This window comes from Delphinus delphis, chromosome 2, assembly GCF_949987515.2.
Source record: "Delphinus delphis chromosome 2, mDelDel1.2, whole genome shotgun sequence".
Taxonomy (NCBI): domain Eukaryota; kingdom Metazoa; phylum Chordata; class Mammalia; order Artiodactyla; family Delphinidae; genus Delphinus; species Delphinus delphis.
Window position 1 is genome coordinate 125,020,276 of NC_082684.1, and position 25,660 is coordinate 125,045,935.

Genomic DNA, 25,660 nt, shown 5'->3' on the forward strand with positions numbered 1-25,660 from the left:
TGCCCCAGTGGCAAACTAGAAAAATTTTCTCTGGGCAAACTGATCAGCCTAAAAGAAAAGATCTAATCATACTAAGGTCTCCAAAATAATACTGATACCTTCCCAGACAGATCATGCTATAGTGAAGCCCACACTACCACTGTCTCTGAGACCCTCATGGACATGGACACACACACACACACAGCTCCAATCAAGGGATCACCTAGCATTATGAGAAAGCCTCTAACATAAAAAACAAGAAAGAGACAACAGGGAGCAAATGAAAACTTCCAAAACTTAAAGAAAATACATAACTTCAGAAGTTATTTCTGAAATTTTGCCAGCTACAGTTTTTATTGAAATTCCCTTTTGTAAACACAGTTGATTAGATTATTGGCCACATTATTGGGCTCCATTTCCAGCACTGCCTCCTCTCACTGAAGGCTGAGCTGAAAGTTCCAGCCCTCTAACCACCTCTAGGGTTTTTTTGATGAAAGCATCCATCCTGACGCTATCAGGATAACCCATCATAAGTTACCTTATTAGCATAATGAAGACATTCCTATCAGGAAATTCCAAGCATTTCTGAAGCTTTGTGTTATGTCAGGAACTTGGGACAAAGGAAAAAATATATATATATAATATTTTACAGTTTTTTTTATATTTTATTATACCACAACTCAAGCAGAGAACTCCTGTTGCTTTTCTCCAGGTATATCCTTTTCAGGGACCCATGTGATTTCCTTTCAAGATGTATGTCCTCATTCTGGTGGATTGTGTCCATCAGGAGCAGTCTGAGAAAGGGAGCATAGAAGAATATGTTTTCCAGGTTTTATGTGGCTTTATCTTCGTCCCTTCTACTTGATGATTAGTTTGGTTGGGGATAAGCTAAAGAATTCTTTCCTTGAATTTTGTTGTTTCTTTGTCTTCTACCTTCCAATGTTCCAATTTCCAAGAACTCTGTTTTGCACTCTGACTGCTCCTTTTTGGTAGTATCTGCGTCCTGATACACCTTGTTCTTTTCACATTGATGCAACTGCTTCTCTTACATTTCTGAAGTTATTTTTTTTAAGTTTTGGAAGTTTTCATCAGCTCCCTGTACTGTCTGTTTCTTCAAAGCCCTTTTATTCCTTGCTTATATTTTTGACTCTGTTTGTTTATATTAGCTCTTGGGAGAGCTTCCTGGCTGGAAGGGTGGCACCATATACCAGGAGGGTGGCACAAACCAGCTCCTGTTCTCCGAGACCTCCTCAACCTTGCCCTACATACTCTTCACCTGGCTGCTCATTTGCATCCTTCATAATAAAATGATCATTGTAAGCACAGCATTTTCCTGAGTTGTGTGAGTCAGTCTAGTGAATTATCAAAACCTGGGATTTAGGGAAGTCCCAAATTTGCAGTCAGCCAGACAGACATGCAGACCCCACTTGCAGCTGGTGTCTGAAGCAAGAGCACCTCGTTGGGAATCATGCCCTTTACTTTGTGGGGTTTGATGCCAACACAGAGTAGTCACGGTCAGAATTGGACTGAACTGTAAGACACCAGTTGGTGTCCGAGATTTGTTGACAGAACCCGATAGTGAAGGAAAATACCAGTTCAACGTTTGCCAATTTAGTTACAAGCACGAAGACAAATGCTTCTAAAGATAAGGTCACTAAAAATGTGGATGATACAGAACCACATGTGTCTGAACCAAGGAGAGCAACTTACACTTCTACTTGAAAGTTTAGGGATGAAACAATGATTGTTATATGAAAAATTCAATAACTAGGAAAAGACAATAGCATTAACCCTGAAGAAAAATAAAAAGTAATACGACAAGATAAATGCAATCATAGCCCACTACTTGGCTCGTGTGAACAGTGATTTCATAACAATTTTAATATATACACTGTAAATTAATTTAACCAAAAATGATAATATAACTTCATTGGGAGGATAAGGAATGAAAAAAGGAAGTATATTACTTATCTGGTGGTGGCGGGGGGGTGGTGAAAGGACAACTAAATCCTCACCTTCAGTATTGGGAAGTCCTTAGATATTGACCACAACTCTAAACCAAAAAGCAGTAGTTGTTATAAGCATTTTATTTAGAGACACAGATGCAAATCTCAAAGAAACACCCAGAACTGGAATCAGATGCTTCTGGAAAATGTAAACAGAAAGAGAGGTATAAATAGGTCTTGTATAACTATTTCAGTGTTTAACCTATGTGCAAGAATCATATTAACAAAAATACAACTTTTTAAAAAAGTATCACTACCCACAACAGCACTGTGATGTTATCACAGGAAGCAGTATAATTTAAGGGGCAGAACCCAAGAGATGTGGCGGGGTTCCTGAGCTCACACAATTACGGAGGGTTGGATCCAGTTTGAAACTCTGTTCTTATGATTCCAAATCTTGTGTTTCTCTCTCAATCTTCCTAGTAGCAACCTGTCAATAAGTAAAGTGTTTTGACATCACAGGAGTAAAAAAGATTAACTCTGATTGGCAGGGATTGGGAAATCTCTTTATAGAAAGTACCCTTTAAACTAGTCTTTGAGCCATCTCAGGCTGCTCCCTGCCAGCAGGGAAAGTGCCTGGACCATATTCCTCCCTCTTCTCCTGCCACTACCTGACTTCCTGTCTGGGGTGGGGGAAGGATGGAGCTCCTGCAGTCCACCCACCGCATGATCCTGATGCGGGGGTCTGGCGAGCTCTCAACAGTCTGTAAACCATCTACAATTTCTCAGCACCTGGTGGCCCCACTATTACAGCTCCCATAAACTGCACCAATGTGGGTGTGCAATCAACAGAATAAGGTGAATAACAGTACATTTGACAGGGCTCACTGCAGTGTTACCAAACTCACTGTCTGTGTGTATGTCTGTCTGTCTACGTATTTTTGCCTTTCTGAGTACTTTTAAGTCCTTCTCTTGAAAGTGGCACACATCTGGAACTTTTTAAAAGTGAACCTGGGGCTGCTGGTTTTAAATAAGTGTGTCTACCCATTTCACAATAGAGTGATTATGGATGAGACTGGGCTTGTTCTGTCATCATGTGCTGCTGTTTTCCCACAGTATTTCGTTGTACTTCTTAAAACCATTTCTAAATATTACTGGAATGTTCAAGTTTCTTTGTTCCAGTTTCCCCTCAAGATTTCAAAATGTTAGAACATCTTTCTGCTCATATAGTGGTTATTTAAAAATTCGGAAAACATATATTTTCATTTATATATATACAGAGAGAGAGAGAGAAATACACATATTTGGGTTACAGATTGCTGTTAACATTTCAGGGATGGTTGTTATTTGACACAATTAAGCTTGATGGACATTTTTTTCTGACCTCTGACTAGTTTTTCTTACACCCCACCTACTTTGGTTAGGGTTTGTTTTGGTTTTTGCATAACTGGAATACATTATCTAGCAATGCTTTCAGATAATCTGTGGGTGGTAAAATGTGGATGGATCCTTGCATATTTGAAAATTTTATTTTTCTACTTGGCTTTGTAGAAATTTGGGGATAATTATCAATTTCTGACATTCTAGCCTACTGTCTTCTCAAAACCCAGTTTGGCAATTATTCTTTGGCGAATGATTTCCCTCTGTTCTGGATGAATTTAAGATTTTTTTTCCTTATCCTTGGTGCGCTGAAATTGAAGTGCTCAGTGGGTCTTTTACATCAAGTTTTCATGTCTTCCTTGAACTCTAGAAGCTTCTTTAAAAAGATCATTTATTTATATTTTTACTTCCCATTTGCTCAGTTATCTCTTTCTGAGATACTTACTAGGCTCAGGTCAGAATTTATTCCAATGCCTGCTGTCAATCCGTGGTTTCCAACTAGTTTCCCATTGACAGGCTTCTTGATAAAAGCAGATTCAGCTCTGGCGTGGGAGGTACAAGACAGCCTTGGGACACCTCATTTTATTTTGTTCTAGAAAGCAGAGCAGCTATCAAGGATCATAATGACCCTACCAAAAGGACAGGAGTCACCTTGATAATCTGAGCATCAGAAACAAAAATAACTGGAAGGAAATAAGACACATCAAATACCCCCCAAAATTATTCAAAATAATAATAAAATCTCATTGGTCATCTATTTGGCTATCTTGAATACTGTATAACATATTTAAAAATTAAAAAACAAACAAAAATATCCCCAAACAAAAAATATGAAGAATGCCTGCGTTCAAGTCCCAAAATCTTCTCTGCCTATACAAGAATGGTCCTAATAATATAACACCTCATTCATACGATCAAAGAAGAGACAAAAATGAGGTGTGTGAAAGTGTCTGAAAACTTTAAATTTACACGCATAGAAATGATGCCATTTTAGGGCGCTTTTCAAATACAGACACTGATATACACCTAAAAATCTACCTATTAGCAGGGGAAACAGGCCCTGAACACCCCCCAGCCCAGGTCTGAGGCAGGAGATGGATGGGCTCCAGGCTAGGCATTTACAACTGGCCTCCTATTTACATTTCTTCCGGCCAGAAAAAAAGTGGGCTTCAGGCCAGATACTTACAATTAGCCTCCTGTTTGCATTTCCTGAGACAGCGGATAGGTGGGCTCCAGGTTAGATATTTACAACCAGCCTCCTGTTTGCTCTCCGAAAGGAAAGTAACAACAGAAACAGGGTAGCTAGCCAGGCTTTATCTCCTGCAGACACCTTAAGATAACAGTCATGGCAGGAACAGACAGGGGCTAAATCTTGTTTGAGTAAAGGATCAATAGGTCATATATTTCCCTTCCTTGGAGCAAAGGAGACACTACACATGGGCAGAAAGGCTCCTTGGGGTCAAACAGGAAGGAGGCACCACCCCATAATATGTGATGCTAAGGCAGCAGCGTCACAGGCCTCTGGGCTGGAATCCATCTAGGAAAAAAGTTTCCCACGCATGTTGGGGAGAGCCCTAGGGCAGGTCAAGTGTGGAAAAAGAAACCAGATAATTGGCCAAAGGTAAACAAGGACCTGAAGAACTGCCCTATATGAATGATTTAACCACCTCTTCACTGTGCTCCTCCTCATTAAGGAGGACGCCCACACCCTTTCTCTCTCTCTGCCTTGCTCCTATCTTCACTAAACAAACTGTTTCTCTGTGTGCTCTCCCATCATGCTGTGTCTCTACTAATAAACTTTGTAGCTGTTTTTACAGTTTTTGCCTCCCTGAGAAATGCATTTTTCACTGGGGGCAAGAGCCAGGGGAAAAAAATAGCTTCTAACCTCTAGCCCTTGCTGGTCGGGTGGCTAGGATTCCTGGTTTTCATCCAGGCTACACAGGTTCAATTCCTGGGCAGGGAACTAAGATCTCACTTCACACCACCGCTCAATGCTGCCTCTCCGAGATCAGGTCGACACCCACCACCCTTTCCAGATTTCCTACAACGATGAAGATAAACTCAGAAAGAGTCACATTTTCCTCCAAAAGAGCAGCCTTTCTGAAATAGGTGCAATCTTTCCAATCCAGAGAAAGCCACATCACATATCCCATCGTACTATTCCCCTCCTCTATTTGAGATTAAGTTTCAAGCTCTTTAAAAGTATTTCTGTCTAATTCTGTGTGCTTTTTTTTGTGTGTGTGGTACATGGGCCTCTCACTGCTGTGGCCTCTCCCGTTGCGGAGCACAGGCTCCGGACGCACAGGCCCAGCAGCCATGGCTCATGGGCCCAGTCGCTCTGCCGCATGTGGGATCCTCCCAGACCCGGGCACGAACCCGTGTCCCCTGCATCGGCACGCGGACTCTCAACCACTGCGCCACCAGGGAAGCCCCTGTGTGCTTTTAAAGTGACATCTGAAAAAAAATGGAGGGAGCCGGTGGAAAGCTGGTTTGTGATGACACATCAATGACCAGCTGCTCCCTGCAGATGCAAACCACCACTGGAAAGGAAACACATTTCCTGTCATGAGTATTCATTCCCTTTCAGTTTTTAATTTAATCCACTGCCTATAATTTTTCCTGTCATCAACAATGAAGGTGCCATCTGCACACTGTTGCTCTAATGCATGCCCAATTGTTATTGACAAAGAAGCGTCCTGGGCAGTGGCCATCACATTAATTGTTCCATACATGGAACAGGAGGAGGGGTCCAACTGGCCTGACGCCCTCCAAGGGAAAGAAAGGAGGTAAGGGGGACCTTCCTGCAGCTGGGTATCAGTCCAACTCCTGGACAGAGAGCTGCCTTCAATGCCTCTCATTCCTGAGACCAGATGTCAGTACAGACTGCTCCCAGGTATAAAGACTTCCAGAGAAAAGCCTCTGGTGCAGTTTCCATTCACTCTGGAACTTAAAAGCACAAGACCACTAATACAGAGGATAAGCCTGATTCGGAGATATTCTCCTATTTCTAAATATCTATGCTGCATGCAATTTTGTCTATAGAATGTGCCTCTGAAGACTAGCCAGAAGCACTTGAATGTCTGCAAATATCGGGATTCTCTGGGCTTTGTCTGTTTTTTTATCAACATGCCTGTTATTCTTTAGTTGCCATCAAGGAATTCTGTTGATCCTCAATCTCCAGATATTTTAGGCAAATATAAAATATTGTCCTAAACGATTCAGTCATAATTTGCTGAATAGCTACAACATTTAATGAAAAAAATCTAAGAGTAATGTTTTTGGATTAAAAAAAAACCTTGTAAAACAGTTTTTTAATGTTTTCTCAAGTTTTAAAGTTTTGGACCAACTGATTTTTAAGACCCATAAAATGTTTCATTTACTAATATATAAGCTATAAATTTTTCAAACTAACATACCAAAAAGTTCATTACCTCATTAAGGCTGTCTTTGAAAATAGTCAGTACAGAACTGTTTTAAGTTGCTTAGGACACGGGAATTTTTATTTTTCTCCAGTGTCAGATTATATGCATCCAAAACAAAAATAAAAACAGAAAATCCATCTCCATCTCATTTGTGAGCCATCAACATCCATCATAAGACCCTGCTTTGAGGTACACCTGCCAGTCCTAATAAATAAACTCATTCTGAAAAGAAGAATATCTCTACCAAAAATTTTCAAATAATCGGGCTTTAATCCTAACAGGAGTCCGAAACTATTTGATATTTTAATAGCTTTCTTAGAATAACTGCATCTCCTTCTACAGGGGCTATATTGAAGGAAACATTCATTTACATTTAAATAAATCATAAATGTAAAAAGTATGTAAAATGCTCATTCTTGATTAAGTCAAAGGTGTAGCCATGGACTAGGACACTACAACTTCTAATTGTATTTTTTTTTAGATAATACCTTGTAGGCATATATTCAATTCACTAAAAACCATTTGAAGGACACGCTCATACACCTTTCCAAGGAACTGCACTGATTTAAGAAAATGACAGACACAATTTTGCCCAAGTCTTCTCCAAACTATCAGTTTGAAGAAATCCATTAAATATCAAAATGAGAGGGGGAGGAACCAAGATGGCGGAGTAGAAGGACGTGCTCTCACTCCCTCTTGCGAGAACACCAGAATCACAACTAGCTGCTGGACAATCATCGACAGGAAGGCACTGGAACTCACCAAAAAAGATACCCCACATCCAAAGACAAAGGAGTGGGCACAATGAGACAGTAGGAGGAGTGCAATCACAGCAAAATCAAATCCCATAACTGCTGGTTGGGTGACTCACACACTGGAGAACATTCATACCACAGAAGTCCACCCACTGAAGTGAAGGTTCAGAGCCACACGTCAGGCTTCCCAATCTGGGGGACCGGCAACGGGAGGAGGAATTCCTAGAGAATCAGACTTTGAGGCCTACTGGGAATTGATTGCAGGACTTCGACAGGACTGGGGGAAACAGAGACTACACTCTTGGAGAGCACACACAAAGTAGTCTGTGCATCGGGACCCAGGGGAAGGAACAGCGACCCCAGGGGAGACTGAACCAGACCTACCTGCTAGTGTTGGAGGGTCTCCTGCAGAGGCGGGAGGGGGGTCACGGCTCACCGTGGGGACAAGTGGGGGCAGCAGAAGTTCTGGGAAGTACTCCTTGGCGTGAGCCGTTCCAGAGTCTGTCATTAGCCCCACAAAAGCGGCCAGGTAGGCTCCAGTGTTGGGTTGCCTCAGTCCAAAAAACCAACAGGGAGGGAACCCAGCCCCACCCATCAACAGTCAAGTGGATTAATGTTTTACTGAGCCCTGCCCACCAGAGCAACAGTCAGCTCTACCCACCACCAGTCCCTCCCATCAGAAAACTTACACAAGCCTCTTAGATAGCCTCATCCACCAGAGGGCAAACAGCAGAAGCAAGAAGAACTACAATCCTGCAGCCTGTGGAAAAAAAACCCCATCCACAGAAAGACAGACAAGATGAAAAGGCAGAGGGCTATGTACCCGATGAAGGAACAAGATAAAACCCCAGAAAAACAACTAAAAAAGGTGGAGATAGGCAATCTTCCAGAAAAAGAATTCAGAATAATGATAGTGAATATATTCCAGGACCTCGGAAAAAGAATGGAAGCGAAGACCGAGAAGATGCAAGAAATGTTTAACAAAGACCTAGAAGAATTAAAGAACAAACAAACAGAGAGGAACAATACAATAACTGAAATGAAAAATACACTAGAAGGAATCAATAGCAGAATAACTGAGGCAGAAGAATTGATAAGTGACCTGGAAGACAATATGGTGGAATTCACTGCTGCGGAACAGAATAAGAAAAAAGAATGAAAAGAAATGAGAACAGCCTAAGAGACCTCTGGGACAACACTAAACTTAAGAACATTCGCATTACAGGGGTCCCAGAAGGAGAATAGAGAGAGAAAGGACCAGAGGAAATATTTGAAGAGATTATAGTCCAAAACTTCCCTAACATGGGAAAAGAAATAGCCACCCAAGTCCAGAAAGCGCAGCGAGTCCCATACAGGATAAACCAAAGGAGAAACATGCCGAGACACATAGTAATCAAACTGGCAAAAATTAAAGGCAAAGAAAAAATATTGAAAGCAGCAAGGGAAAAATGACAAATAACATACAAGGGAACTCCCGTAAGGTTAACAACAGATTTCTCAGCAGAAACTACAAGCCAGAAGGGAGTGGCATGATCTACTTAAAGTGATGAAAGGGAAGAACCTACAACCAAGATTACTCTACCCAGAAAGGATCTCATCAGATTGGATAGAGAAATCAAAAGCTTTAAAGACAAGCAAAAGCTAAGAGAATTCAGCACCACTAAACCAGCTCTACAACAAATGCTAAAGGAACTTCTCTAAGTGGGAAACACAAGAGAAGAAAAGGACCTACAAAAATAAACCCAAAACAATTAAGAAAAAGGTCGTAGGAACATATATATCGATAATTACCTTAAACGTGAATGGATTAAATGCTCCAACCAAAAGACACAGGCTTACTGAATGGATACAAAAACAAGACCCATATATATGCTGTCTACAACAGACCCACTTCAGACCTAGGAACACATACAGACTGAAAGTCAGGGGATGGAAAAAGAAATTCCATGCAAGTGGAAATCAAAAGAAAGATGGACTAGCTATACTCATATCAGATAAAATAGACATAAAAATAAAGAATGTTACAAGACACAAGAAGGACACTACATAATGATCAAGGGATCAATCCAAGAAAAAGATATAACTATTATAAATATATATGCACCCAACATAGGAACACCTCAATACATAAGTCAACTGCTAACACCTATAAAAGAGGAAACAAACAGTAACACAATAATATTGGGGGACTTTAACACCTCACTTACACCAATGGACAGATCATCCAAAATGAAAATAAATAAGGAAACAGAAGCTTTAAATGACACAATAGACCAGATAGATTTAATTGATATTTATAGGACATTCCATCCAAAACCAGCAGAGGATTCTTTCTTCTCAAGTGCGCATGGAACATTCTCCAGGATAGATCACATCTTGGGTCACAAATCCAGCCTCAGTAAATTTAAGAAAATTGAAATCATATCAAGCATCTTTTCTGACCACAATGCTATGAGATTACAAATGAATTACAGGGAAAAAAACACAAACACATAGAGGCTAAACAATACGTTACTAAATAACCAAAAGATCACTGAAGAAATCAAAGAGGAAATCAAAAAATACCTAGAGACAAATAACAATGAAAACATGACTATCGAAAACCTATGGGATGCAGCAAGGGCAGTTCTAAGAAGCAAGTTTACGGCTATACAAGCCTACCTCAAGAAACAAGAAAAAACTCAAGTAAACAATCTAACCTTACACCTAAAGGACCTAGAGAAAGAAGAACAAACAAAACCGAAAGTTAGCAGAAGGAAAGAAATCATAAAGATCAGAGCAGAAATAAATGAAATAGAAACAAAGAACACAATAGCAAAGATCAATAAAACTAAAAGCCGGTTCTTTGAGAAGATAAACAAAATTGTTTATCCTCAAGAAAAAAGAGGGAAAGGACTCAAATCAATAAAATTAGAAATGAAAAAGGAGAAGTTACAACAGACACTGCAGAAATACAAAGCATCCTAAGAGACTACTACAAGCAACTCTATGCCAATAAAATGGACAACCTGGAAGAAATGGACAAATTCTTAGAAAGGTATAACCTCCCAAGACTGAACCAGGAAGAAACAGAAATATGAACAGAACAATCACAAGTAATGAAATTGAAACTGGGTTTAAAAATCTTCCAACAAACAAAAGTCCAAGACTAGATGGCTTCACAGGTGAATTCCATCAAACATTTAGAGAAGAGCTAACACCCACCCTTCTCAAACTCCTCCAAAAAATTGCAGAGGAAGGAACATCCCCAAACTCATTTTACGAGGCCAGCATCACCCTGATACCAAAACCAGACAAAGATACTACAAAAAAAGAAAATTACAGACCAATATCACTGATGAATATAGATGCAAAAATCCTCAACAAAATACTAGCAAACAGAATCCAACAACACATTAAAAGGATCATACACCATGATCAAGTGGGATTTATCCCAGGGATGCAAGGATTCTTCAATATACGCAAATCAATCAATGTGATACACCATATTAACAAATTGAAGAATAAAAACCATATGATCATCTCAATAGATGCAGAAAAAGCTTTTGACAAAATTCAACACCCATTTATGATAAAAACTCTCCAGAAGGTGGGCATAGAGGGAACCTACCTCAACATAATAAAGGCCATATATGACAAACCCACAGCAAACATCATTCTCAAAGGTGAAAAACTAAAAGGATTTCCTCTAAGATGAGGAACAAGATAAGGATGTCCACTCTCACCACTATTATTCAACATAGTTTTGGAAGTCCTAGCCACGGCAATCAGAGAAGATAAAGAAATAAAAGGAATATAAATCGGAAAAGGAGAAGTAAAACTGTCACTGTTTGCAGATGACACGATACTATACATAGAGAATCCTAAAAATGCCACCAGAAAACTACTAGAGCTAATCAATGAATTTGGTAAAGTTGCAGGATACAAAATTAATGCACTGAAATCTCTTACATTCCTATACACTAATGATGAAAAATGAAAGGGAAATTAAGGGAACACTCCCATTTACCACTGCAACAAAAAGAATAAAATACCTAGGAATAAACCTACCTAGGGTGACAAAAGACCTGTATGCAGAAAACTATAAGACGCTGATGAAAGAAACTAAAGATGATACAAACAGATGGAGAGATATACCATGTTCTTGGATTGGAAGAATCAATATTGTGAAAATGACTATACTACCCAAAGCAATCTATAGATTCAATACAATCCCTATCAAATTACCAATGGCATTTTTTACAGAACTACCACAAATCACCTTAAAATTTGTATGGAGACACAAAAGACCAGGAATAGCCAAAGCAGTCTTGAGGGAAAAAAACGGAGCTGGAGGAATCAGACTCCCCGACTGCAGACTATACTGCAAAGCTACAGTAATCAAGACAATATGGTACTGGCACAAAAACAGAAACATAGATCAATGGAACAAGATAGAAAGCCCAGAGATAAACCCACACACCTATGGTCAACTAATCTATGACAAAGGAGGCAAGGATATACAATGGCGAAAAGGCAGTCTCTTCAATAAGTGGTGCAGGGAAAACTGGACAGCTACATGTAGAAGACTGAAATTAGAACACTCCCTAACACCATACACCAAAATAAACTCAAAATGGATTTGAGACCTAAATGTAAGACTGGACACTATAAAACTCTTAGAGGAAAACATAGGAAGAACACTCTTTGATATAAATCACAGCAAGATCTTTTTTGATCCAACTCCTAGAATAATGGAAATAAAAATAAACAAATGGGACCTAATGAAACTTCAAAGCTTTTACTCAGCAAAGGAAACCATAAACAAGATGAAAAGACAGCCCTCAGAATGGGAGAAAATATTTGCAAACGAATCAACGGACAAAGGTTTAATCTCCAAAATATATAAACAGCTCATGCAGCTCAATATTAAAGAAACAACCCAATCCAAAAATGGGCAGAAGACCTAAATAGACATTTCTCCAAAGAAGACATACAGATGGCCAAGAAGCACATGAAAAGCTGCTCAACATCACTAATTATTAGAGAAATGGAAATCAAAATTATAATGAGGTATCACCTCACACCAGTTAGAATGCGCATCATCAGAAAATCTACAAACAACAAATGCTGGACAGGGTGTGGAGAAAAGGGAACCCTCTTGCACTGTTGGTGGGAATGTAAATTGATACAGCCACTATGAAGAACAGTATGGAGGTTCCTTAAAAAACTAAAAATAAGAACAGTATGGAGGTTCCTTAAAAAACTAAAAAACTAAAAAGAATTACCATACGATCCAGCAATTCCACTACTGGGCATATACCCAGAGAAAACCGTAATTCAAAAACATACATGCACCCGGATCTTCACTGCAGCACTATTTACAATAGCGAGGTCATGGAAGCAACCTAAATGCCCATCAACAGATGAATGGATAAAGAAGATGTGGTACATATATACAATGGAATATTACTCAGCCATAAAAAGGAACGAAATTGAGTCATTTGTTGAGACGTGGATGGATCTAGAGACTGTCATACAAAGTGAAGTAAGTGAGAAAGAGAAAAAACAAATATTGTATATTAACGCATGTGTGTGGAACCTAGAAAAATGATACAGATGAACCGGTTTGCAGGGCAGAAGTTGAGACGCAGATGTAGAGAACAAACATATGGACACCAAGGGGGGAAAACCGCGGTGGGGTGGGAATGGTGGTGTGCTGAATTGGGCAATTGGGATTGACATGTATACACTGATGTGTATAAAACTGATGACTAATAAGAACCTGCAGTATAAAAAAGCAAACAAATAAAAAAACTAATACTAAACTTTCCTTGGGTAATTTGTATGGAAATATGTTAATATAAATGTTTCAGACATCACATGAATTCTCGAAAACTCTTATATGTTTTGGTATAATGTTATAAGTCATAATTCTAGTTATTACTTTAAAATGTATATCTCAGAAATTTAAAAAAATATATCAAAATGATATTGCAGAAATACTGACATGGATTTGTGAATCAAATAATTAATCAAAAAGAGAAAATAACATATATTTTGCCCATTTGCTTATTTGCTGATAAGAGTATCCTTTAAGTTTCTAGCTTAAGATGTCAGCTTATACTGATCTATTTCCCCTTTCCCCCCAAGACCACTCAAATTAAAATAAAGAAGGGAAACAGTATGTCAATGAAAACATGTTGCCTGCCAGATCAGGAAACAGAGGATGTTGCAGCCATCAAGCCATCATATTACAGCCTCCCTGGGTGGTGAGCCCTGAGGGAACGTGGGATGGAAACAGGATGCCCGCCATCAAGCAGTCGGTCACTGCAGCCACCCCCAAACATGCATCCTGAGGAGACTCAGGATGAGAAAGCACAGGATACTGGCCCCAGAGAGCTGAGGTGCATATCAAAGGAATGATTTCAGTGAGCCCAGACTCTCGCATCTTCCCATACATAGAAAAGCACTGAATTCCTTAACTTGAGATGTCTGGTTTTCTTTAATTAACAGTAATCTTCTGATGTTCTGACCACTTGGTCTTTGTTGCAAAAACTCCCATATACCCTGGCTCCTCCCTTCCCTCTTCAGAGACGAGACGTCGCTCAGAGCTACCTGAGAGGCTGCCTCCCAGGCCTAAGTCCTCAGTCCTGTCCACCAAATAAAACATAATTCTCAACTTTTAGCTTGTGCATTTTTTTCAGTCGACAGGTATAAACTTCCCAAAACAAAGAGAATGGGAATGGGGCCATAAAAAGACAAAGTATTTCAATACACTACAAGAAGAGAACACACACACAGACGGAGGTTTGGTAACTGCAAAAGCAGATGAAGGAAGCCCTGTGCTGAACACTGGGGAGGGGGCTTCAGGATGGAGGTAGCAGGTCTGCCAGGTAGAAACCCATAGAGTTCAGAAGTGCCCTGAGTCTGGAGGAGGGCAGGGAGTATGGAGTGGAGCTGTCACAGGTGAATTCAGAGAAAGCTTTGTCAACTCCCTTCTGACAATAATGAGCAACCAGGTTTCTCCTCACTCCACGGAGTGAAAACTCAAACAAACTGATCTGATCAGTGAGCGCTGTACAGTACAATATGGTAGCCACTCCAAAACGTGGCTCGAGTCGTGGATGTGTGGCCAGTGCTGTGAGCCTAACACACAGGATTTCCACAGCTTAGCTCTGCCCTCCCCTAAAAGCATTAACCATCTCATTAATATTTTTTATGTTTGCTACCCATTGCAACTTTAATAATTTAGGAATACTAGGCTAAGTAAGATACTTATTAAAATTAATGTTCCCTGCACCATTTTCCTTTTTAAATGTGACCACCAGAAAATCTAAAATCACATCTGGAGCTGATATTACATTTCTATTGGACAGCCCTGAATTAGGAAAAAAGAAGCTAACGAAGAGGAGAAACTAACACAGTAATGTGAAGCAATTATACGCCAATAAAGATCTATTAAAAAAAAGAGGTGCCTTGAAGCAAAGCTTTCAGTCCTTGAGCATTTAGGGTCCTCAAAAATGTAACAGCCCCCATCTGATATAGCACTTCTATCAATGTTTCTGTTCCCAATTTAAAAACAGGAAGAGAATACTAAGAATCAGAAGGCACTTTAGGAAGTCTTGCCAAACAAATAGTAAAAATAAACAGAAAGACAAATAAGCAAAATTAAAAGAAAGGAAGAAAAGTAACCCTACCCTAGAAGAAATAACATTGTTTGGTTTAAAACAAATGAACTACAAAAATAAAGAAGGAAAGGACAACCCTCCAAGCGGTATCCTCAAAGAAAGAGGGGCAAATGTACAAAGGACAGAGGGAACAGCAAAAGGAAGACACAGAGGACGGACAGCGTGACCAAAGACATCGGGAAAGGAAGGTACAATAAGGTTTGGTGAAGAAGATAAAAAGGGAGAGCGTCTCAGCTTGACCCCAGATCAGCTGACAACAGGAACACTCAACTGAATGGCATGGAAGCCACAGCACTAAACCCACACAGAAGGAAACAGGGGCTTAGAAAAATGGTTTTGCAGAGAACAGTGCTTACACTGTCACAGAATCGTGAGGGCTGCTTTTTTTTTTCTTTTTAAGTTGAATCAAGCCAACTTTAAATTACAAAGAAATTAAATATGGCTAAAGAATGGAATGTACATGTTACCAACATGGAGATGGAAGGACTTCGAGAGAAGTAGGGACAGAACGGGAGTGATTACAGAAAAGGAAAACTGAATTCCGGGTGACAGAAATAACAAGAAGCTTTAAGACTGTCTTTTTTTATTTTTCACCAAGTTAGTTTGTAGATATAGTTAAGATTACTCTTAATTTTTTATTGAGGTAACTTTTTAAAATTTATTTTATTGAAGTAGAGTTGATTTACAATGTATTAGTTTCTGCTATACAACAAAGTGATTCAGTTATACATATACATTCTTTTTCATATTCTTTTCCATATGGTTTATCACAGGATATTGAATATAGCTCCCTGTGCTATACAGTAGGACCTTGTTATTTATCCATTCTATATGTAATAGTTTGCATCTGCTAATCCCAAATTCCCAATCTATCCCTCTGCCAACCCCTCTTCCCCTTAGCAACCTATGTCTGCGAGTCTGTTTCTCGTTCTAGATATGTTTGTGTCATATTTTAGATTTCACATATAATTGATATCACAATATTGGTTTATAACATCATATAAGTTTGACCTATACATTACATTTCAACTTCTGTACACACTGCAGCATGCTCACCACCAGAAGGTTAATTTCCATCTGTCACCATCCTGTTGATGCCCTTAACCCATTTTGCCCTTCTGAAGATGCGAAAGTGAGCAGTGGAAGAAGTGAGAACAGAGGTTAAGAGAGGAGGTGGGGAGAGCTGTGAATGAGCCAAGTTCATATCTGTCATAACAGGAATTCACAGAAAATGGGTAAAGTTGATCAATCCAGGAAGAGGACTATAAACAGAGTATTAAAATAGGAGTCATAATCAGAAACAGAGGCAGCTGAAGGTCTTTGGGAAATGGTCAGCAATGGGAAATGTGGAGAGGGCCCAGGACTTTTCAGAAATCCTTTACTGTTGGCTCTGTAAATGCTGTGTGTGCCCTACTGACATTTATTTGTGTGTGTGTGTTCCAGTAAGACTTTATTTACAAAAACAGGCAGTGGGCAGATTTTTAATCTGTGGGCTATAGTTTGTAATCCCTGCTTTATTCATTTTTACTACTTTGCATCTGCTAACCCCAAACTCCCAATCCATCCCTCCCCTACCCCCTCCTTGGCAACCACAAGTCTGTTTTCTATGTCTGTGAGTCTCTTTCTGTTTTGTAGATAGGTTCATTTGTGTCATATTAAAAATGGCATAGCCCCTACATTTTCTCCGTATTATGCACACGCTAAATAACTGAAATGTCCGTTTGGGGGCAGACACAGTGGATAATACAATGTCTAAATGTGAGAAAGTTCACCAATTGTGCAGTCATTACACTAACAACCCTTAAATTATCCTTGAAAAACAAAATAATCATCAGTCGAGATTTCCACGTGAAGGTAAAACAACAACAACAAAAAGCCTGTAAAAGCAAATATATAGGAAAGTATCTTCATGAGCTTGAGGAAGGGTAAGACTTTCTAAAGATAACATAAGCCCTAAACATAGAAGAAACGAATTACAAAATTAGGCAATTAAGAATTTCTGTTCATCAAAAGATACCATTTATCTGTAAGCATATTCTACTTCAATTAAAAGTTTACAAAAGAGGGAAAGAACATGAGGAGTGAAAAGACCAGCCAAAGAGTCAAAGAAAATACTTGCAAAAATATTTTACAAAGGGCTCATGTCCATAATACAGAAAAACTCATACAAATACCAATAAGGAAAAAACAAAACCACACACACACACACACACACACACACACACACACACACAAAGATAAAAATAGGCAAGAGATATGAATAAACACTTTGTAACACTTTGTAAGAGAAGATGATATCCAAGTGGAAAATTAACAAATGAAAATGTCCTCGACTTTATTGGTAATCAGGAAACTGCTAATTAAAATCACAAGGAAGTATCACTCCCCACCCACCAGAATGGTAAATTTAAAAGACTAAAATCCAAAGTGTGGGTGATTATGTAGAACAAGAAGAATTTTTCAGACGCTGCTGGTGAGAATGTTAATTGGTATAATCATTTTGAAAAGGGTTTGGCTTCATCTGGAAAAGTTAAAGATATGGCATCCTATGGCCTGGCTAGTGCCCTCCTATATATATACATACGTGATAGAAATACAAATACATGTGCATCAAAAGACATGAGCAATTAGAATATTCATGGCAGTGTCCTTCATAAGACAAAAGCTAGAAACAACTTAAATCTCCATCAACAGAATAACAAATCATGTTATATCCACTTGATAAAAATGAATAAACTGCAGCAACAGGCAAGAACTTGGGTGACTCTCACAAAAATAAAAGTGAGTAAAAGAAAACAAAAGAATACATATTGTGTGCTGTGTGATTCCACTTGTATAAAGTTCTGGAGAAGGGCAAAACTAAACCCTTGCACTTGATTTCATGTTAATGGTTTTCCAGTGGGAAAAAAGGGGGGAAGAGACGTCCTGGGTGGTGGTTACCTGCGTGGGTTCACTGTGATAATTCACCAAGTTGGTTTTGATATTGTGCTACACGGTGGATACATATTACACTGCAATTCAAAGTTGAAGATGACTTCAAAAATGAAATCTGCCTAAGAGCTAGCCAGCATATTAAAGGTTACTGCAAATGTCAATAAAACATCTTAAGAAAAAACAGTGAATAAAAGAATGTTTCCAGAACAGTGATTTCAATTGTAAATGTTATCAATTTGAGTTTAATCAATCAGTGAGCAGCCTCGGATTAATTTGCTTAATCTGAGCCCCTCCATATGACACACTTTATGTGTGAGCTTCTAAAGACGGCTGCAGTAGAGTAGAAAACCATTTTACGATTCTGACGTTTCAAAACACCTGGAACTCAACCTGACCACTTGCCTTCTCTCCACAAAATAAAACAAACACATTTATTCTTGCTCAGACACACACACACGGGGGGATGGGTCAGCTCCTCCTTCTACTACCTGACTACCTGACTCAGAGCATGGAGTCAGCCCTGTGTCCAGGTCTCTCCCACAGCCTCCTCCCCTGCAGGATTTTAAACAATTCCTTACTTAATTTCATGTTAGTTTCAGCCAATTATTTGGCTCTCTGGGAGCTATGACTCCATGGCTTTTGCTGTAACTTCTAGCTTTTTCTCTTGGAAACTTAAGCATATTATGTGATGTCTTATGATATCCAAAAACATATTCAAAAAGGAGAGATAAGAGTAATAGGGGTGTGTGTGTGTGTGTGTGTGTGTGTGTGTGTGTGTGTTTATATACAAATAAATGTGCACATGCAAACTTTTTTACAATGGTTTTGGTTTTTACTTTGAGGGCTCTTTTTGCTAAAACAGTTTATAGCTAATGTAGAGTGGGAATAAGGAAATCACTGAAATAAAGAGCATGGGAATCAGAAAGTTCCAAATTACTTTCGTCTTCTCTAAGAAGTAAAACACTACCTAATCCTGATAAATCAATAAGGGAGCAGAGATTTTCACTGGCATCTCTCCATGACAAGACCACTTCTCTTCCTTTAACAGCATGTCAAGGATGAATCAGGAGCTCTGAGAGAACTGAGCCTCTGGGGAATATCTTCAGGGGTAGACTTGAAAGGCAACATTTACAAGACAGCTTCCTTTATTAAAAGTGCCCATAATCCCCAGCCTATAAAGCTAAAAGAATTTTGTACGTTTATGTTCCAGAGCCATAAAGAGGTTTAAGAGGGATACAATTTCTACCTTAATAAATCTGGATCAATTACAAAGGTGCATGGTAAACAAGTTTTAATTTAGAATTTCAGTTCTGCTACCAGCAATGATGAACAAGGTAGTTCTCACCAGCCCTCCGGTGAGAATAATTAGAAAAATGCAATGATCATGTGCATGAAGGCACCAGATAACTAGCAGGGCAATGATGAACAGCAGGGCCAAGGTCCAGAAAAGGGAAGTTTAGGAAAATAACAGCATCTGGGGCCATTTTTCCAGAGCCATGTGATGATTTCTAAAGCAACGCCTACAATGCCAAAAGTTTAAACAGATCTTGGCAGACTCAACAGCTAGCAGGACAAATAGGGGTGCAGGGTCCACAGAAAAGAAGAAGGACCCTGCTAAATTCTCTATTTGCACACCCTAAAACATATATGCAAAATTCAGAAACTAACCAGCCCTCCCAGGAACGGAAGCCCAGGTCCTCCTCTACTCAGTCACTAACTGGATTAAGGTGATTTGTGCTTGCTGGTAGCTACAGCCTGTGTGTTGGTCAGAAGCAAACATAAAACTAGAGGGAGGTAGTGTCAAGATCTTCAAATTATCTCTGTGATTTTTCACATACAAAATCTGGGATAAAATTTAAAAGCATCCAGGTTTAGAAGTAACATCATGAATCATTTCAATAAATACTTTGTGAGAGATTTCTAAAATAAAAATAGGAACAGGGATTGAATATGCAGTGATAGTGAGAGTTATGTAATAGTGGGGAAAGAACACAATTTTGTTTTAAAACTCAGTTTATTACTTGGCCTATTTACGTCACTTTAAAAGTAATGCCTGCTAATATTGTTTAAGGCGCCATAATGGTGTTATGCTATTTCAATTTTTAAATATTTCTCTAAACATCCCAAAACACAGAGAAAAGACAGCCTGAACTGCACCAGAAGGCCTTGAGTGATGGTGATTTGGGTGATTTTCCCCCCTGCAGTCCTTTTTTTGTTTAATTTGATTTCTTGCACAAAACACATATCTGTAGCTGTAAGAAATACCATTTATAAAAACATTATTAGGATAATTACATAACTGCACCTTGGGTTTTCTTCATAAACTGTCTTCAAGGTGTGCAATTTTTACAGCAAATATTTGGTAATATTAAGTTAGAGTTGTAGCATTTTACATAGTGAACAGTAAATATAAAATCATAAGTCTGACAAACCAGAGCAGAGGCCAAGGGATTTCAGATAACACACAAGCCCTCAGACACTGGGCTCCACACCCATGCCTGCCCTCTGCAGTAGCAAACCCCAAATGCACAACCACTTTGTTCTGCTGTCTTGTGACTAAAGCTTCTAAAAAGTTGACTCTGCAATCCCAAATGTACAAAAGAACAAAAATCATCCATGCATCATTATATGTTATACATTTCCGTATAATATTGTGTTGATTCCTATTATTCATTTTAAATACCTTGCCTTCTGGCCATGCTTTCATAACTGTACACATTTATTTTATGCAAATCAACACTCGGAATGGCCTTCAGATATATGTGTACAGGTGAATGACTAAATGGCATGCACAAAGGAGAAATATTATGGAAACTGTTGGTAGTTTAAGAACCTTACACTTGCATCACTTCAAAATGATTTCTTAGGTATTATCTCATTCCCAGCCCAGATACAAGCCCATGAGGTAAATTAATAATCACCATAAGTCAGAGTATGCATTTAGGTACTTTCACTCAATAAATTTATCTATATACCTACATGAAGTTCACATACACAGTTATATATCATAGATAGTATACCCAAAATGCCTCTGGAATCTGTCCACGTCTCCACATTCCCACAGTGACCGTTCTAGTTTCGACCTCTTCATCCTTTGCCTACACTTTCTCTTCTCTTTAATCTGTCCCACACATACACTGCCCTTAGCATCCTCAATCTAAACACAGATCTAGTAACATCCCTCCTCTTGATTAAAAATCCACCACCCCTTCCCATGCTTCACCTCGTGCCTCACCAAGGGGGCCTGGTAAAACTATCCCTCTAAAAACACAGGCTTTGTCTTTAGAAATTTATGCACATTTTTTTCATTCTAGTCTATAATTCATACTTGTTGGATTGAATACAAATATAATGGTTTGGACTGTTTCCATTTCTAGGAAAATATGCAATGGCAAGCTGGTCTTGCAGCTTCACAAATCCTCTAGCACACCACCACCTCCGCCTCATGTCCTGGGAGATACCCAGGCGAGAGTCCAGGGCAAAATGTAAACTCTGCAGAGCCACTTGACACACCTCACATTCAACACCTCTTCTGTCTACAGTATGAACTCACCTCAGGCCTCCCACCAAAAGATAACCCCATCCTTGCAAGGTGTGTTTCTAGAACATCATTCTTACAAAAGGGTACCTAAGAGAAAGTTAGTAGTTTTGTTAGTATGATATCCCTCCTTTAAAACATTCTCAACACACATAGCACATTCAAGTTTCTGAAAAGTTTTTCAGCAAAACCCGCAGCGAAGATCAACTGGGAGCCAGTGTTCCACAGAACACACCTTGTTGAGGGTGTGCTGTCCTCACCCCACTCTCATCCTTCCTCACCCTGTTCGTCTCACCTGGAAAGCCTTTCTTATTTTCTCCAACTGGCAAACTTCTACTCACCTTTAGAAATCTAATTCCTAGCCATCCTGGCTGGAAGTACATATTTCCTACTACGTGTGTCTGTACCACTTTACCGACATTTGTGTTCAATTACACATGATGTAATCTTGGATTTACATGTCAGTCTCCCTAGATAGACTGTGAATTCTAGAAGTAGAAATAATCCCTTAACCAGGTATAAGTTCGCAGAATCTAGCAACGTCCACAAGTCCTTCAATAAGTGTATGTGGAATAAGTTGATAAACAGGTAAATGATCTTCCATGAAAATAAGATATGTAGAATCACACATTATCTCCCTATTACTCCCACCAGGAAATCTCTGCTGGCAGAAAGGGCAATAACAAGATTTGGGAGAAAAAATGTTCTCTACAACAGCCCAGTCAGAATGGGCAAAGGACCCCTGGAACAAAATTTGTAAACAGAACCTGACAACAGTTAGGGCTCTGCCACATGAATCACCTATGAGTCACTGTATCTCTGTCCAGGGTCCCAAGAGTCTGGCTGGAAAGCCCTGGCTCTGCTTCAAAACCAGACAGAGCCCAGTCCTGCTGGAATACAAATGTTTGCATATTTCATTATTTCTAATAGAGAGACTTCCTTTTCACCCAGGATCTCAGGATAGTTACATTCAATCAGTTACACTCAGGCAGTTTAAATAAATTAAGCTGACTTCTTTCTGCAAAAGAAGTTTCAGATTCTAAAGGAGGCAGGAGATGCAAAGGGCTTGCAAGGCAAATGTGGATGTTCCACACAGCCCTGCCTCTAACCAATGAGCAACCTTGGGCAAGAGACCACACCTTTCTAGGCACTGACATCCCAAACCTTGAGTTCAGTAGCTACATAATGAAGATCAAGCAAACCTTCAGTGAATCACCAGTGTGTGGCAAGCACTTTCTCTTATTTAATCCTCTCAAAACCCTGTGAAGTGAGTATTATTATTCTCATTTTACACATGAGGAAACAGGGCTTAGAAAGGTAAAGTAATTTGCTCAAGGCCACTCCATGAGCTCACAGGATTGCTGGGCTGGCAAGTCAAATGCATTCCCGGGTAGATCCACAGTGAGAACAATGTATTAACTGGAAAATACAGACTCAGGATGTTTAAGAAACTTTCCTCAGAACAACCAGCCAGAAATCAGCAGAGCCAGAACCTACCAAAGGTCCCAAGCACAAATCCTGAGCTCTCTGAAGTAACAGAGAAGCTGCTGCATAAAGCACTTGCCTCCCCAAATGCCGCAGGCCTGTGCTGCTCCAAAGCCCCTGTAACTCCATTTCTCCACCACGGCTCCGCCTAACACCGGGACAGCTTTCCCAGCCCCTCTTCCCCTAACCCCATATCTCCATCCCTTCCCCTTTCCTGAAGCCCAAGCTCTGTAAACAGGAATTTTTGCCCTGGTAACCCACGAGACAGCACTTGTCTGCCTTTACAGCTCTCCTCTGTGATAACCTGCCCACGTCATCGCACGCACGTTCAATATTTTGAAGCACAGGGTCTCTCTGTAGAAGGAAGTACATATTTAACACAGGTGTCATGTGGGAAAGCAAGCCATTCATCACAGCAATTTAACTAGGTTAAGTGATGCAACATACATCAGTGTAAGAGAATGGGCACTCTTTATTTTCAGGACTATGAAATCTTACCTGTCTTTTTACACCTCTAATCTGCACACCTCTGGAGGCTCTTAGCACTTTCTACCTATTGTAGCTATTCTCACACTCCCTTCCTACCACATTCTTCCCTCCCTGAAACAGCGTCACACCTGTACACTTCTCCAGAGCACAGTCCAATGAATGCCTTGTACAAGCTAGACACTGAAATCCATTTATAATGACTTAAACACTTTTGTAAAATATTTATATCGTATGAGGATGTGCCAACTGAATAGCCAATATCCATATTTAATATGTGACAACCGAATATCCAAAGCAGTCTAGAAGAGCGAAAGAACAAACTTACCCAGATATTACACAGATCTGCCAATTGAAGTGCGCAAGCCCGTGGGGCTGAAAGCAGCTGCCTGAAGGAGCAGACGAGTGTATCCCGGCGGCGGAGCTTTGCTCATCCTCAAAGCAAGACGACCCGCACTACCCTCACCAGGAAGGCAAAGAATGCCCATTACTGGAATTGGGGAGGGGGTCTAAATGCTCAGAGTTGGCCCTTTGCCTGGACAGATGAACCAGCTGCAAAGCCCAGGGCCAGGCCTCTACCCAGAGAAGGTGCATACCACGGGCAGCAGAAAAGCCTAGAAATGTCTAAATTGACTCCAAATGTCGGACTGCATGCCAATACTTATACCATAAGGGGTACTAATACGTGATCATTCAGACCTGTTCTTGAGGATTCCCGGCTCTGGACGGAGATACTTTCCTCCTGAGTTTCTAAACCGAGGGCAAGGCGGGTCTGAAGTACCCGCGCACAGGTGGCCGGGGCGCGCGCCAGGCTCCTCCCAGGCGACCGGGGAAACCGAGGCACGCGGCGGCGGGCAGGGCCGGGCCGGGACTCACCACGTCCATGATCTGCAGAAGGCTCAGAGAAAAGTAGACGGTGAGCGGCTGCGAGTCGTTGGCCACGGGCCTCTCCAAAGGATTGTAGTTCTTGACCAGGTCCTTGTAGAGCTTCCTCTGGAACTCGCCTTGCAGGGACACTTCAGGAGCGGAGAGAAGAGCCGGGCGGGCTGCTCAAGGAAGGCCAGAGGGGATGCGCCCCGCGCACCCTGCCCGCACCCCCGGCCGCCCAAGCAGCGCAGCCCAGACGCGCAAGGCTCGCCTTCCCCCGTCACCGCCGACAGCGACCCCCGCCGTCCCCGGCGGGAGCGAACCCCCAAACCCGGGCCCGGCGCGGGGCGCCCCAAGCCACCCGGGATGCGCCCGGGATTCCGCGGACGAAGAGTGGAGAGCGGGGAGACCAGCGGCTTTACCGTGCAGGAGCGACGCGGCCAGCACCAGGCACAGTAAGCGGCGCATTTTGGCGCTGGAGCTGCGCGTCTCGGAAGTCGGCCCGGGCCTGCGCCTGCGGCCGCAGAGCCGCTTCTCGCGATTCGGCTCGCGCGCCTTTAAAGAGCCGAGCGCGCGCCCCCGCCCCGGCCACCCCCGCGCGCCTCTCCACGTGACGAGCCCCGCCCCCGCCCCCCCGCGCCCCTCCCACCCGTCCCTTCGGGCCCACCCCCCCGCCCACCGGCCCTCGGGCGCCTAGGCGGCCGCAGTGGGGGACAGTAGCCCGAGCGCTCCCGGGGAGGTGCGCCCGTGCCCCGCCTCTGTCTCCACCAAGCGGTCCCCGCGCTCCAGAGGCTGTCCAAGGCCGGGCTCTGCCGGTCCCTTCTGTCCTTTGTCCCCACTCTGCTCGCCGATGCTCTCAGAAGCTGCGCCGGGTCGGTGGGAGAACGCCGGGACCCTCAAGGGTCCGGTTCTCCAGGGCCCTTCCTACCGCCCACCGGGGCGGGGTGCAGCGCCCGGGAACCGGGCTCCCACAGGTTCGCGACTCCCTCCAAGGAGACGAGACAGACCTGAGACAGGCCCCTCCTACCTCCCGCCGGTCGTGGATGTTCTTTCAGCATCCATTTGCTGGGCATCACCAGCCTGCTTCTCAGCCAGTTCTGGAGATGCCAAGAGGAGAGGCGAAGTCCGCCAGGGAGGCGTTCTACAGGGACGAGACTCTGCAAAAGTGTGTGATGGAATTCCCAGTGTATATCCTCTT

General features: G+C 41.3%; 1 protein-coding gene across 1 annotated transcript in view; it reads right to left on the bottom strand.

Annotated features, from left to right (window-relative positions):
* The window catches only part of LOC132419772 (neuronal acetylcholine receptor subunit alpha-7), a 125,315-nt gene extending 100,314 nt beyond the window's left edge, over nt 1–25,001 (bottom strand). Inside the window, exons 1-2 of the mRNA XM_060003660.1 lie at nt 24,885–25,001; nt 24,472–24,611 (exon numbers count right to left, since the gene is read on the bottom strand). Of these exons, the coding sequence (XP_059859643.1) occupies nt 24,472–24,611; nt 24,885–24,930 (186 nt within the window). The 5' untranslated portion in view covers nt 24,931–25,001. The remainder of the gene's footprint in view (nt 1–24,471; nt 24,612–24,884) is intronic.
* Between the last annotated feature and the right edge of the window lie 659 nt (nt 25,002–25,660).